This window comes from Eulemur rufifrons, chromosome 2 (assembly GCF_041146395.1).
Source record: "Eulemur rufifrons isolate Redbay chromosome 2, OSU_ERuf_1, whole genome shotgun sequence".
Lineage (NCBI taxonomy): Eukaryota > Metazoa > Chordata > Mammalia > Primates > Lemuridae > Eulemur > Eulemur rufifrons.
Window position 1 is genome coordinate 7,587,283 of NC_090984.1, and position 14,522 is coordinate 7,601,804.

At 49.5% G+C, this 14,522-nt stretch overlaps 1 protein-coding gene across 4 annotated transcripts in view; it reads left to right on the forward strand.

Annotated features, from left to right (window-relative positions):
* EPS15L1 (epidermal growth factor receptor pathway substrate 15 like 1) overlaps positions 1-14,522 on the forward strand; it is a 99,414-nt gene that overhangs the window by 23,024 nt on the left and 61,868 nt on the right. For all 4 annotated transcript variants that reach the window (XR_011234398.1, XM_069477231.1, XM_069477232.1 and 1 more), the window contains exons 2-8: positions 310-351; positions 546-635; positions 1,128-1,175; positions 3,220-3,315; positions 4,071-4,133; positions 6,662-6,787; positions 11,663-11,722. Coding sequence is in view for 3 of the 4 variants with exons in the window: in XM_069477231.1 (XP_069333332.1) it covers positions 310-351; positions 546-635; positions 1,128-1,175; positions 3,220-3,315; positions 4,071-4,133; positions 6,662-6,787; positions 11,663-11,722 (525 nt within the window). In the remaining variant the exon portion in view is untranslated. The remainder of the gene's footprint in view (positions 1-309; positions 352-545; positions 636-1,127; positions 1,176-3,219; positions 3,316-4,070; positions 4,134-6,661; positions 6,788-11,662; positions 11,723-14,522) is intronic.

The window sequence follows — 14,522 nt, forward strand, 5'->3', positions numbered from 1 at the left end:
GGAAATTGACGCTGGGCCTCCGCTGCTACTGCAGCTTCCTGAGCAACCACGTTGTTTGCACTGGAATTAGGATTTATTGAAGATCATTAGCGTTTGGTTTTTCTAAATCAAATAAGTGTCATATCTGTGTCTGAAGATAAACAGTTCAGCATCTGGAGGATATTTGAAGTACCGAAATTTTGACTTTCAGTATCATACATTTTGGTAATGACAAAATTGAGGGGGTGGCCCTCTCCGCCTCCCACCCCCCACCCCTGCCCGAGGGAATGTGTGTCCACTTTTGACCAATATCTGTGATTTTGTTTGCAGATTCCCACTGGAAATCCGTTATATGAATCTTACTATAAGCAGGTAAGTTTAACTGATGTCTTTTTAGATGGAACCAGAGAGCAATTAAACTGGAAAGCACAGTACTGAATTGAAGCCCAGTTGAAGCGGCCTCCTGTCCTTTTCTGTTCTTTAAATCTTCAGGGAACAGTGAGCGTGGCGGGTGCTGCTTCACCTGCCGCAGCAAAGTCATCTCAGCTCTTACCCTCCCATTTCAGGTCGACCCAGCATATACAGGGAGAGTTGGGGCGAGCGAAGCTGCACTTTTCCTAAAGAAGTCTGGCCTTTCAGACATTATCCTTGGGAAGGTACGTGAAGACAAAGAGTGATTTCCCTTCGGTGGCCGCCCTCACATCTCCCCCGGGCAGGTCAAGGCCAGCCTTTGCAGACCCCCCCCTCTGTGGGACTGTGCCTCCCAGGGTGTGGCCTGGGCACTGTGAGCCACTTAGGCTGTACCAGGTGGATCCAAACACCTGGGCAGCAGCTGCCACTGCTAGTTGGGTGGCAGATAAGATACCTGAGTGCTTTTGGGGTCTTGACAGTATGTGGATTTATGTAGGGGGTGCAAGGATGTAATAAACTCCATTTGGCTTTGGAGCTGAGTGGACCTGGGTGTGCCTGTGGGCAGATCATTCACCTGCTCCAAGTGGACCTCTCCATCTGCAACCTGGGGACTGTCACTCCTGCCTCCAAGGCCGTCAGTCTGCAAGGCCCACAGTAGCTGTGGTGGCCACTCCTGCTTTTGTTAACACGCGGGCAGTGATTAGCAGTCACGCTCACGAGCATTTTTGTTTCCGCAGATATGGGACTTGGCTGACCCAGAAGGTAAAGGGTTCTTGGACAAACAGGTATATACACGCATGCACAGAGCGAGTGGAGGGGCCGGGTCAGAGCCCCCCAGGCTGGGTGACCTCCGCACTTCCTTCCACGCTTCTCCACTGTCAAGTGTCATGAGGCATAAGTAAAGCTATCAGACTTAGAATGGGAAGTTTTCATTTTGAAATAAAGGTCTTTTAAACACTTGGAGCCATCTTTCATGGTTAGCGTATCTTTTAATGTTTTATGACTTTACACATGATTTAAGTGTTGTCAGAACTTTTATTTTGAAATAATTTCAGACTCTGATGGAAGTTGCAGAAATAGTTTGGAGCATTCCCGTATATTTTTTGCCAGCTCTGCCCCGTGACAGCGTCTTAGGTAACCACAACACTGTGATCACAGCCAGGAAACGGACTTTGGTGCAACACTGAACTAAAGGGTTTAATCAGAGTTGACGTGCACTCTTGAGAAAGAGGGGGTGTATAGGTCTATGAAATTTTATGATTTTCATAGATTCATGTAAGCAGCACCCCAGTCAAGATACAGAACTGTCCCGGCACCCCAAAGAAACTCCTCCGTGCTGCCCCTTGGTAGTCACACCCTGATCCCTGGCAAGCACGGGTCTGTTCTCCATCATGATAGTTTTGTTTTTTCAAGAATGTTCTATACAACCAGCCACAGTGGCATGTACCCTTTAGTCCCAGCTACCCTGGAGGCTGAGGTGGTGGAAGGATTGCTTGAAACCAGGAGCTCGAGGCTTCAGTGAGCTTGATCATACCACAGCACTCTAGCCTGGGCGCCAGAGTGAGATCCTATCTTTTAAAGGGAAAAAAAATGTTCTATAAATGGAATTTTACAGGACAATTTGAGCATCTCTAATCGGAGATCCCAAATGCTCCAAAATCCAAAGCTTTTTGAGCACCGAATAATGCTCAAAGGAAATGCTCATTGGAGCATTTGGTATTTTCAGATTGGGGATGTCCATCCGGTAGTCATAATGGAGATATTCCAAAGTCCAAAAAAGTTCAAAATCTGAAACACTAATGTCTCAAGCATTTCTTCGGTTGAGGGACACTCAGCCTGTACTTATAAGTGATTTTAAGTGGTCTTAGTTATAAGTCAAGTTAGCTCAGCCTTTCACCAAACTATATTCGAAGGGCCGTTGTTCCTGGTGTGCCATGGCCTGTGGTCTGGTCCCTCGGGAAGGCAGCACAGCCGCACCTCCCTTCCTTGAGATTCGTGACGCGTGTGTGCGTGGGAAAGGTTCTCAGAATCCTTATGGAGAAGAAACCTGTTAACTTTGCCTATTGCAGTTCCCCTAAACTTAACTTACATCTCCTTTTCTCAACACCCCTGTATCACCCTCTGCACGCTACAAGGGTTTCTGTGGACATCAGCCTGAGAAAGGCTGATCTAGCGCGTATCTCTTTGAAAACAATTTTAAAGCTGTAACTGTGTTTATATCCTTAAAACCATCCATGTTCTTAGGCCAGTTGATTCATTGAGAAAAATCTTGAAAGTCCGCTAAGCCTGTGGGGTGGCAGGTTCTGGGTTGGGAGGTGGGCGGGGAGGGGTGGAGGCACCTGACAGCCACGTTCAGGTTCTCTGTCCCTGGGTAGGAGGAGGTGGAGTCCTGTCAGGCTGCTGGGGGGAGCAGGGGATCACGGGAACCTCAGATGTAAATTCCCGGGCAACTGTGTGTATTTCACTGCTTTTTAAAAAAGTCAACACATAATTGGTCCATCATTTGTCACCTTAAACGTATTAACTCTGCTACTTTATATAATCTAGCATTTCCTAAAAGTTGGGAGCTCATTATTTTTGGAAAAATACATTGATCTGAAATCGTACAGCATTCCACGTGCAGTGGGATAAATCCAGTTTAGCGTATTCATTTAAAGGATCTCCCTAGGGTGAGTCCAGTTCACCCTACTCTCTAAGTGGCTTTTGCACAGTCTCCACTGTTGAAGTGAGACCCTCTTGTCCTGAAGCTGCTACTGGAGACAGCTCCCTTCCTGCCCTCACCGCCCTGGTGATGTTTACCACGAGGCCAACGCTGTTTTGGATTTGCAGGGTTTCTATGTTGCACTGAGACTGGTGGCCTGTGCACAGAGTGGCCATGAAGTTACCTTGAGCAATCTGAACTTGAACATGCCACCGCCTAAGTTCGTGAGTGTCCAAATCCTTCCCGTTCACATTCTTCTAATGCCTGTGTGTGTGTGTGTGTGTGTGTGTATCTCAGTGTTTTCTGTCCCCTTCCCTCTTTTTGTTACTGAGGTGAAATTCATAGTATAAAATAACAATTTTAAAGTGAACAGTTGTAATGACATTTGGTACGTTTGCAGTGTACTATCACTTTGATGTACCATCGCCTTTATGTAGCTGCAGACCATTTCCATCACCCCAAAAGGAGACTCCATCCCCATTACGTAATCACTCCTCTCCCAGGCCCTGGCAGTCACTAATCTGATTTCTGTGTATAGATTTACCTGTTCTGGACATTTCATATCAATGGAATCATACACCGTGGCCTTTTGTGTCCAGCTTCTTTTACTCAGTGTCATGTTTTTGAGGTTCATCCATGTTGTAGCAGGTGTCAGCGCTGCATTCCTTTCTGTGGCTGATAATCCATCGTACAGGTGGACCTCTGCTTTATCCGTTCATCCGCCGATGACATTTGAGTCGCTTCTGCCTTTTGGCTATGAGTATTCATGCATGAGGAATTTTTTGAACACCTGTTTTTAATTCTTTTGAGTCTATACTAGGAGTGGAATTGCAGGGCCGTATGATAATTCTGGGAGTAACTTTCTGAGGTCTTTACCCTTTTGAAAAGCACTTTGAAATGTGCGTCCTTGTCAGCACACCCATCCTTCTGTAATTTAATTCTGTGCCGGCCACAAAGAAATGTTTCTCTCTCTTCTCAGCATGACACCAGCAGCCCTCTGATGGTCACGCCACCTTCTGCAGAGGCCCACTGGGCCGTGAGGGTAAGTGAACAGGGACAGCTCCTTGGCTTCCCTTGGCATTGTCCTGGTGTTGTGTGATACCATTCAAGACGTTTTATAGGATGATTCAGACGTTTATATCATCTATTCTGTCTCAGTGCGTGAATTGCCATAGAATTTGGATGAAATACCTTTTCAAAGGGAAATGTTTTGAAAAGGCTGTGGCCCTTCCCTGTAATTGGGAATTGTCAACTGGGACAACTAGCTAAGTTATGGGAGTTGAGTTCTTAAAAGCCTGCAGTTTAAGTCTTGCACTGTCGGGTCACATACTATGGTTTTTGCTGCTTGTGTTGGCTGATGAGAATAGAAAAGGAAATTGTGACAACTTGCAAGCACAGCACCCAGACCTCCAAATGTGTTCCTTGCTTTCTCCCTTATTTCCAGCCACGTGTTCTGATTCTTCCTGATGCTCTCATCGCCATGTGGAAAGCTTCTCCTAGCACTTAAAGTGTTATTTTTAAGACAGAGGATGTTGTGGCTAGAAAGATGCATTATTGCTTCCAGAAAGGAAAAAAATGAGGGCTGTCTTCTCGTGAGCACAGAATTCCTCCTAAAGGAAGTGAGCGTGGGACATGGACACAGTCCCCCAGATAACGTGAGGCCTCCTCACCATCCCTTTTCTTTCAGAGGATTGTCACGTTTTCTTACTTTTGTGTGGTTTAAATGCTAACATTAATAACACTCCTGCTGTAAAATAAAGACAAGCTTTCCCCTGCCCCAAGCACATTTGTCCTGTGTTCACAGAGTTGGTTTGTTCCCTTCTTGGAAAGGTTGGGGCACGAGGAGGTTTCACGTGACCACGGAGTTGTGCAGTCGAGTCCCTGTGGAGCACTTTGCTGGCGACTGTCACAGTACTGAAGGATTTCTGGGTCGTCCAGCAGCAGGATGCTGACTTTGAAAGAGAGCTGCTTTGTCATGGGCAATGGGACCCATGAGATCGCATTCCTTAAAGTGTTACTCTCTCTTCCAGTGGGAGTTGTGCTCAGGCCGCACTGGAAGGGCTGGGGCGAGGGGCCCGCCAGGCCTCGCAGAGAGGAGCCAGGGAGCGAGGGACCAGGTGCTGTGACTGGGGTGGGCCGTTCTAAAGAGAGATTCCATGTCTCGTTCATGGACACAGTGAAAAAGCCCAGCCTGAACTGCCAAGTGCTCGTTTCCATTGTGAATGTTCCTGCGCCTCTCAGAGCGCTGAGTCAGCGAGCCCGGTGGATGGGGAGAATCCCAGGCACCCCAGGCAGGCCTGGACCGTTCGGCCTCTCAGCGCTTAACAGCCCCTAATGTGTGCAGTGTCTGCGGGAGCTCTCGTTTGTGTTATCGAGGGCACCGTCTTTTTTTTTCCTCTCTTTTTAAAAATTTTAAATGTTTTACTGTGGCAAAATATACGTCACATAAATTTTGTCATCTTAACCATTTCTAAGCATACGGTTCAGTAATGACAAGTACCTTCACGTTGTGCAACAGTTGCCACCACCCATCTCCAGAACTTTCTTATCTTCCCAAACTGAAACTCTGTCCCCATTAAACACGAAGTCCCCATCTCCCTCCCCCAGCCCCTGGCACCCACCATTCTACTTCCTGTCTCTAGGGATTTGCCTACTCTAGGAACCTCATGTGAGTGGACTCGTACAGTGCTTGCCTTTCTGTGTCTAGCTTATTTCACTTGGCGTAATGTCCGTGAGGCCCATAGCATGTTGTGGTGTCAGAACTTCATTCCATTTTATGGCTGAATAATACCTCATCATACGGATATGCTGCATTTTGTTTATCCGTCCATCTGTTGGTGGATTCTTGCTGAGGGTGTTTTCTTAGTGCTCCCAGGAGCTCCAGCGCGCGGCCAGGCTGGTGAAGAGACGTCTGCTCTCTCTCGGTTCCACTCCCCGTTCGCTGTGGGCCTCATTTCTGTTGGAGGGTGGACTGGAAGCCACTGCCCAGGCCTTCGTACTGATGGCTCCTTTTGCATCCTGCCTGCGTTTTATCTTTCAGAATGGCAGTGGCTGCTGCTCTGCATCGTAAATCTGCCAAGATCTTCCTTCTGTTCATGAGGACTGACCTGCCTACCTACCTTCCTTCCTTCCTTTCTTTCCTCCCTCCCTCCCTCCCTCCCTCCCTTCCTTCCTTTCTTTCTTCTTCTGATAATTATTTGCTCATCACTAACACTCATTCACACTTTCATCTTTCTGGAACTAGTGAGCTCCTCCGAGGTTGGCGGGAATGATCTTTGTCTCCCTGCAGAGATACCGCCCCACTGCTGAGGCCCCTGCCCCGCTCAGGCAGAGAGCAAGACCTGGGCCAGGCCCTCCCGGATTTGAGCTTGCCAGACAGCCGTTTCCTTCAAGGCATACATTTACTTGGGCAGCGCAAGGGGCTGAGGCTGTTCTAAGACCGTCTCATGCTTTTAGCCCCGGGTGATGGTGGGTGCACGGCTGTTTTCACCTGGCTCTGGGTCAGAGCTTGATTTGGACACTCACACAGGTACACTCTTTCACTCACCCAGACTTTTTATTTCCAACTAGGTGGAAGAAAAGGCAAAATTTGATGGGATTTTCGAAAGCCTCTTACCCATCAATGGTTTGCTCTCTGGAGACAAAGTCAAGCCAGTCCTCATGAACTCAAAACTACCTCTTGATGTCCTGGGCAGGGTAAGTGAGCCGTGGGTTTGGTTCTTTCGCATTCTACACTGCTTCTGTGTTTGGTCAGCACCGTTCTCCCACCCAGGGACACTTAACAAGGTTCTTGCTCTGTGCATAACCCGGTGTCATCAGGGGCTTCACAGGCCCTCATGTGTGTGGCACTTGCTACAGTTAGGCTGGCTCAGGGCTTCCCAGATTTGCTCCCAGGTGCTCCCCCAGCCCATGGGGAAGGTGCTAGAGTCCTTCCGTTTCATAGATGGGAAGGTGACTCAGAAGTGAAATTGCTGCACAGGACCCGGGGACAAGCAGAGCTCAGCCTTAAGCCCCCTGATCTGGACTTGCCCCTTTTCCATTGTGCTGAGTGTAGGAGGTGTGTCTATATTTTTTCTTTCTTTCTTTTTTTTTTGAGATGGGGTCTGACTGTGTCGCCCAGGCTGGAGTGCATTGTTTTGTCACAGGTGCAATCTTAGCTCACTGCAACCTCCAACACTGGGCTCAAGGGATCCCCCTGCCTCAGCTTCCCAAGTAGCTGGGACTACAGGCACTCACCAACATGCCTGGCTAATTTTTTTGTAGAGATGGGGTCTCACTCTTGTTCAGGCTGGTCTTGAACTCCTGGACTCCAGTGATCCTGCTGCCTCAGCCTCCCAAAGTGCTGGCATTACAGGTGTGAGCCACCATGCCTGGCTCTTTTCTGTTGTTAATTGCTTTTTTTTTTCTTCCTATAAAGCTCAAGGGAAAGGTACTTTCAACTCTGCTGCAAGTCTAAAAAATTTTGTGCATTCCCTTTTTTTAAAAAAAAGACTCAATTTTGTTCCTATTAAATATAAGTGTAGTCATCCCTTGGTATACTTGGGGGATTGGTTCTAGGACCCCCCTCGTATACCAAAATCCATGTATACTCGAGTCCTGAAGCTGGCCCCTACACTTATGAAAAGTTGCCATCTGTATACTCGGGTTTTGTATCCCTCAAATACTGTATTTTTGATTCTTGTTTGGTTGAAAAAATCCAAGTAGAAGTAGACCCACACAGTTCAAACCTATGTTGTTCAAGAGTCAACTTTATTTTATTTATTTATTTTTTTTTTGAGACAGAGTCTCACTCTGTTGCCCGGGATAGAGTGCAGTGGCATCATCCTAGCTCACAGCAACCTCAAACTCCTGGGCTCAAGAGATCCTCCCGCCTCAGCCTCCCGAGTAGTTGGGACTACAGGCATGCGCCACCATGCCTGGCTAATTTTTCTATATATATTTTTGGCTGTCCATATAATTTCTTTCTATTTTTAGTAGATACAGAGTCTCGAACTCCTGAGCTCAAACAATCCACCCGCCTTGGCCTCCCAGAGTGCTAGGATTACAGGCGTGAGCCACCGCGCCTGGCCTATTTTATTTCTTATTTTTATTTTTTTAGATATATAATAGTTGTACTTATTTACGGGGTACATTGATATTTTGATACATGCATACGATATATAATGATCAAATCAGAGTAATTAGAATATCCATCACTTCAAACAGTTCTCATTTCTCTGTGATGGGAACATTCCATATCTTCTCTTCTAGCTATTTTTGAAAGATATAATAAGTTATCATGAACTAGACTTGCCCTGTTGTGCTATCAAACACTAGAACTTATTCTGCCTGTTTTTTTTTTCTTTTGTACCCTGCCTTTAAAAGGAACTTATTCTTTCTATCTGACTGTAAATATTTTAGATACAACTCTCTATTCCAGACTATTTTCACTCTCTCTCTCTTTTTTTTTTTTTTTTTTTGAGACAGAGTCTCACTCTGTTGCCCAGGCTAGAGTGCCGTGGCGTCAGCCCAGCTCACAGCAACCTCAAACTCCTGGGCTCAAGCAATCCTTCTACCTCAGCCTCCCCAGTAGCTGGGACTACAGACATGCGCCACCATGCCCAGCTAATTTTTTCTATATATTTTTAGTTGTCCAGCTAATTTTCTTTCTATTTTTAGTAGAAAATGGGGTCTCGCTCTTTCTCAGGCTGGTCTCGAACTCCTGATCTTGAGCAATCCTCCCCCCTCGGCCTCCCAGAGTGCTAGGATTACAGGCGTGAGCCACCACGCCGGGCCCGTTTTCACTCTCAGTGAGGTCTGAATGGTGGCGCCGTGGGTTTGCTTTGTGCACAAATCCACGTTCCACATGGCTGGCTGTGTTCTGGAGAGTTCTCTGTCTGGACTTATAGAGGGTAGTTGAGGTCTATGTGGATGGGATCGCTTCAATGGGGCAGGTGGAGGTGGGAGGGACCTTCGTGGGGCAGGAGGACCTAGGTGGGAGGTCCACGTGTGGCTCTTGCCATCCCCGGCCCCACGTGTGCCACCTGTGGGTCTGGCTCCTGACCTTTGGCAGAACCTTGGGGAAAGGCAAAAATTTAGGCCAACCCTGACTCACCTAATAATATTGATGTTGAATATCACCTTAAAATCTACAAGGCATGGTCACAGAGACTGGCCTAGTTTGGGTGTGCCTGGTAGAGCCCATCTTGATGCTTTATTTTGAAATGGGTCAGCTGCGAAAGGGGATTGCTCAAATGCCTCCATCCTCACGTCAGCCGTGGCCTGGTGTAGACGGAGCCCTGTGGTGGGCACCCAGGCTGATCACCAACAGGCTTTACAAGGCATGAGTTCTTATCGCAGCAGGGTGCGGTGGCCCTTTCTTGTGCAGCGTGTGCGTTTATTTGGCAGTCCTTGCAAAATACCTGACAGTTGGATGTAAAATGGCAGACCGTTGTAGAGCCAAATCGTGAACAAAACAGAGACTGACAGTGGTGGAATGCGCTTTATTAGAAAGGGAGCCGCAGCTAGGAAAGACATGTTCTGCCGACCTTCTGCTCCGGCTCCAGGTCTTGTGGTACCGGGGTCGCTTCTCATCTGCCCCTCCCTCCACCATCCAAACCGTAGGTGCACCTGTGCATGCACACGCCTGAGGCGTTCACTCGTCCCTGCATCTGCGCACGCATTCATCCATGCATCTGTGCATGCATGCATCTTTGCACCCATGTACCTGTGCACTTGTTTATCCATGCACCCCTGCAGTCACTCACCTGTGCATCTAGGCACCCACACATCATACATCTCTTCTTTCATTCAGCAAGCAATTTTCAGAGTCTGCGCTGGACCGGGCCTTGTGCTGAGTGCTGGGAAAATGGGGATGAAATTAGATACAGTCAAGGAGGTCAAATAAGTAATGGCTGAGATGCTAATACTCATTAATGAGGGCTTAGTATGTGCAGGCCCGGCTCTGATGCTCTCTCTGCACAAATGAATACCTCCAGCACTCACAGCTACCCAGTATGGACGGTACCACCCCCCTCCTATTTTCCAGATGGAGAAACGGGCCTTCAGGGTGGTCAGGAAGTTGCGTGGGTTACCCATTGATTGAAGGGCATAGAAGGGATGAGGTCCTGTTGTCAGCAGGGTGGGGCAGGGTCAGATGTGCATTGTGCATTCTGGGTATCATGGCTTGGTCCACTGAGGATGGTGGGAGATGGGCCCTGACCCACCTGAGGTCGGTGAGCAGGGCACGGAGGGAAGGCCTCCTAGAAGTGGTACCCCTGGCCACACCCTCTGCCTGAGGGGAACTTGGGCAGAAGTCTGGGCATATGACAGCTTGAGTGAAGGCACAGAGGCCCAAGGCAGTCTGGCATGCTGGTTAGGGCTGGAGTTCTCCTTGGACACTTCTGTCCCCCAGGGGATGTTGGACAATGACTGGGGACACTTTTGGTTGTTGCATCTGGGTTGGGTGCTGCTGGCATCTGGTGGGCCAAGACCAGGGATGCTGCTCAGCACCCTACAAGTGCACAAGACGCCCCACCCCAGAGAACAGTTCAGCCCCAAGGGTCAGTAGTGCTGCGGTGGGGAAGCCCTGGGCTGGGGGAAGACTGGAGCCAGAAAAGCCTGTTGGAATCCTCACACAGTCCCCAGGGGTCCAGGTGGAGCCCAAGGAGGCTAGGCTGTGGTATAGGGACTCAGTAGCAGCCATGGGCTCAGTAGCAGCCAGGCGACAGGGCTCCATCTACCAGGCCAAGGGGAAGTGTGGGATAGGGACAGGTGTGCACTCTGGAGCAGTCCCTGTGGTGGCAGGGGGGCCAGCTGGAGGCTCTTGCCTGTGTGGAGCGGGTGAGGCCTGAGTCACGTGCACAGGAGCAGAGGTGGAGAGGACCCGATATAAGAAACCTCCATGGGCTAAGGTCCTAGTGGCTGACTGGGGAGGGGTGATGCTGACATGTGGAGTGTCACAGAGAGACGCCCCATGTTGTCCAGGTCAGGCAGGCCTGCTGGTCCGGGAAGGCTGCCTTGGGCTGGGAAGCTAGCACCTTGCTTTGGCCCCCGACACAGCCTAGAACCCACGCCTGTCCACCTCGTCTGCAGGGCAGCGAGCAGCCTGCCACGTTCCTTGGCACCCATCTCACCATCTGCGGCCAGGGAGAGGGGACGAGACCCACAGCCCTGCCTTAGACCCTCGCCTGCAGCGCTGCGCAGCCCTGAATGCAGGGTGGGGGCTGGCTTTGCAGGAGCGAGTGTGCAGGGCTTATGTTCAGGGCAACACCTGTGCCCAAATCAAAGCTGTCTTTTCTGTCTAAGATCTCTTTGTAAGACATTAAAGAAAAAAACCAGGCCAGTTTAATGTGCAGCTCTGGGCACGATCATGATCATGACGTCTGGCAGTCTGTGGATCTGGGATTGGCAGTGCTTCAGCAGGTGATGGTTTCTCAGAGAACCCACAGGCTGCTTCTAAAGTGCACGTCGATCGCCTTGTCCGGACCCCAGTGCGCATCACGGACTCAGAATCCGAGTTCAGGTGGGTGAGGCTGGCTCTCACATGGGCCTTTCCTGCCCTAACAACCTGCCTTGGTGTCGCCCTTACAGGTCTGGGACCTCAGTGACATCGACAAGGACGGACACTTGGACCGGGACGAGTTTGCTGTGGTAGGCCCCGCTGTGTCTCTTCCCCACCCTGCTGAGGAAGGCAGTGTGCAGCTCACACAGGGCTTTCTGGATTCAGTTGTTTTTCTTCTTTAATGTGTTTTAAAGTGTTTATTTTGACACAATTCCAAATATATACAAAAGTTGCCACACAGGTTGAGTATCCCAGTATGAAAATCTGACATCCGAAATGCTCCAAAATCTGAAGCTGTTTGAGCATTGACGTGACACTCAGAGGAAATGTTCACTGGAGGATTTCAGATTTTGGGTTAGGGATTTCACATTAGCCCGTGCGTGTAATGTATAGATTCAAAAATTTGGCCGGGCGCGGTGGCTCACGCCTGTAATCCTAGCACTCTGGGAGGCCGAGGTGGGCGGATCGTTTGAGCTCAGGAGTTCGAGACCAGCCTGAGCAAGAGCGAGACCCCATCTCTACTAAAAATAGAAAGAAATTATATGGACAGCTAAAAATATATATAGAAAAAATTAGCCGGGCATGGTGGTGCATGCCTGTAGTCCCAGCTACTCGGGAGGCTGAGACAGGAGGATCACTTGAGCTCAGGAGTTTGAGGTTGCTGTGAGCTAGGCTAACGCCACGGCACTCACTCTAGCCTGGGCAACAGAGTGAGACTCTGTCTCAAAAAAAAAAAAAAAAAAAAAAATTCGAAAAAAATCCGAAACACTTGTTGTCCCAAGCATTTCCGAGTTGGATACCTTTCACCCAAATTCCCCAGTGTCACTGTGTACCACATTTGCTTTCTCTCTCTCTCTGTCTCTCTCTCAGATTTTTCCTTTGAACCGTTTTGGAGTTGAGTTGCAGACACGATATCTCTTCACCCCAAAGTACTTCGGCATGTGTTTCCTAAAAACAAGAACTTCCCTTAAATAACTGTTGTCCAATTCAGAATCAGGAAATTGGCATGATGTCTGCTCATTTATGACATTTTTATTATCTCCTGTATATCTTATGTTCTATATTAGTATATCTATGATTGTATTATTTATTATCTAATTGAAGGGTATACCAGTTGTCCCCAAATGTCCCTGTGGCAAAAGAGGGTGACATTCCATTGTTCTGTGACTTTTACTTTGTCTAACCTCGAGCAGCTCCTCCAGCTGCCTTCATGGTGTGGACATCTCCAAGCACACAGGCCAGCAGTTGTGGAGTGTCCCTAGGTGTGGGGTTGGCTGCCACTTCCAATGACCCAGGTCGTGCACTCTTGTGGGGCAGGAATGCCACCCCCGTGGGAAGATGATGTCGCCATGTGTCTTCCCGCCACGTTGCCCTTCATCGCTGGGTCAAGGTGGAGGCTGCCGGGTTTCTCCCTACAGTCTCTCTTTCCCTTTCTGTGCTCAGCCCGTCGGGGGGTGGGGCCTCTGACCTGCCAGTCCTAGCAGCTGCCGATGACTCTCCCCCAAGTTCACTATGATGATGGTGGCTGCCACGTGGGGACATTCTATTCTAATTCCAGCATTGCTTGCACATTTATTAGTTGGCCTTCTACAGTAAGGAGTTGATTTACATCAGTGTGGCTTCGTGGCTGGATCCTCAGTTCCACTGTTTGTAATCCTTCCTGACATGATTGAGTGTCACCTGTGAGCACTCCTGCCAGCTGGCCCCTTTGGTCCTTTCGTTCCTCCCCATCTGAGCACTTGTTTACCTTTGGCCCAAGGAGATGCTCCTGGGTCCCCCTGTGCGTTTCTCGTCCCAGCCCTGCCTTCTGCTGTCTCCCCAGGGAGCCCTGGGTCCTGTTAGTGGGGAATGGGATTAGAGACCAGGCTCCAGGTGCTGGGTGTGCTTGTGGCTGCTGGGTGCCACTGCTCACAGGCCCGCTCCGCAGACAGAGCTGGGAAGTAGCTATGTGTAGGGCCGTACCCCCCAGCCATGGACGTCTGCCTGTGTCAAGGTCCAGGTGTCCCTGTCCTCTTCCTCCGGTACAGCAGGGGATCTGTGTGGAGGGCAGGGCTCTCCTGGCCCGTGGGTGCCTTCGTACCCCTGCAGCTGGGTGGGCTGGGCTGACTTCCCCCGAGCCTGCCTTCCTCCCCCTGGGCCCAGCTCACCACACTGGTCTTAGTCCATTCCTGCTGTCATAATAAAGTACCTGAGCCCAGGTAAGTTGTAAACAACAGAAATTTGTTGCTCACAGTTCCGGAGGCAGGGACGTCCAAGATCGAGGCCCCAGCAGATTCGATGTCTGGTTAGGGCTTAATCTCTGCTTCCAGGGTAACACCTCTTGTGACATCCTCCAGAGGGGATGATCGTCCTTATGTGGCAGGAAGGCAAAAAGGGAGTGACGGACTCCCTCAAGCCCTTTTATAAGGCACCAGTCCCATCCCCGAGGGTCGAGCCCTCATGGCCTAGCCACCTCCCTTAATACCCCACTTCTTTTTTTTTTTTTTTTTTTTTTTTTTTTTTGAGACAGAGTCTCACTCTTGCCCAGGCTAGAGTGAGTGCCGTGGCGTCAGCCTAGCTCACAGCAACCTCAAACTCCTGAGCTCAAGCAATCCTCCTGTCTCAGCCTCCCGAGTAGCTGGGACTACAGGCATGCACCACCATGCCCGGCTAATTTTTTCTATATATATTTTTAGCTGTCCATATAATTTCTTTCTATTTTTAGTAGAGATGGGGTCTCGCTCTTGCTCAGGCTGGTCTCGAACTCCTGAGCTCAAACGATCCGCCCACCTCGGCCTCCCAGAGTGCTAGGATTACAGGCGTGAGCCACCGTGCCCGGCCAATACCCCACTTCTTAATGCTGTTGCACCGGGGATTACGTTTCAACGTGAGTTTTGGAGGGGCACAGAC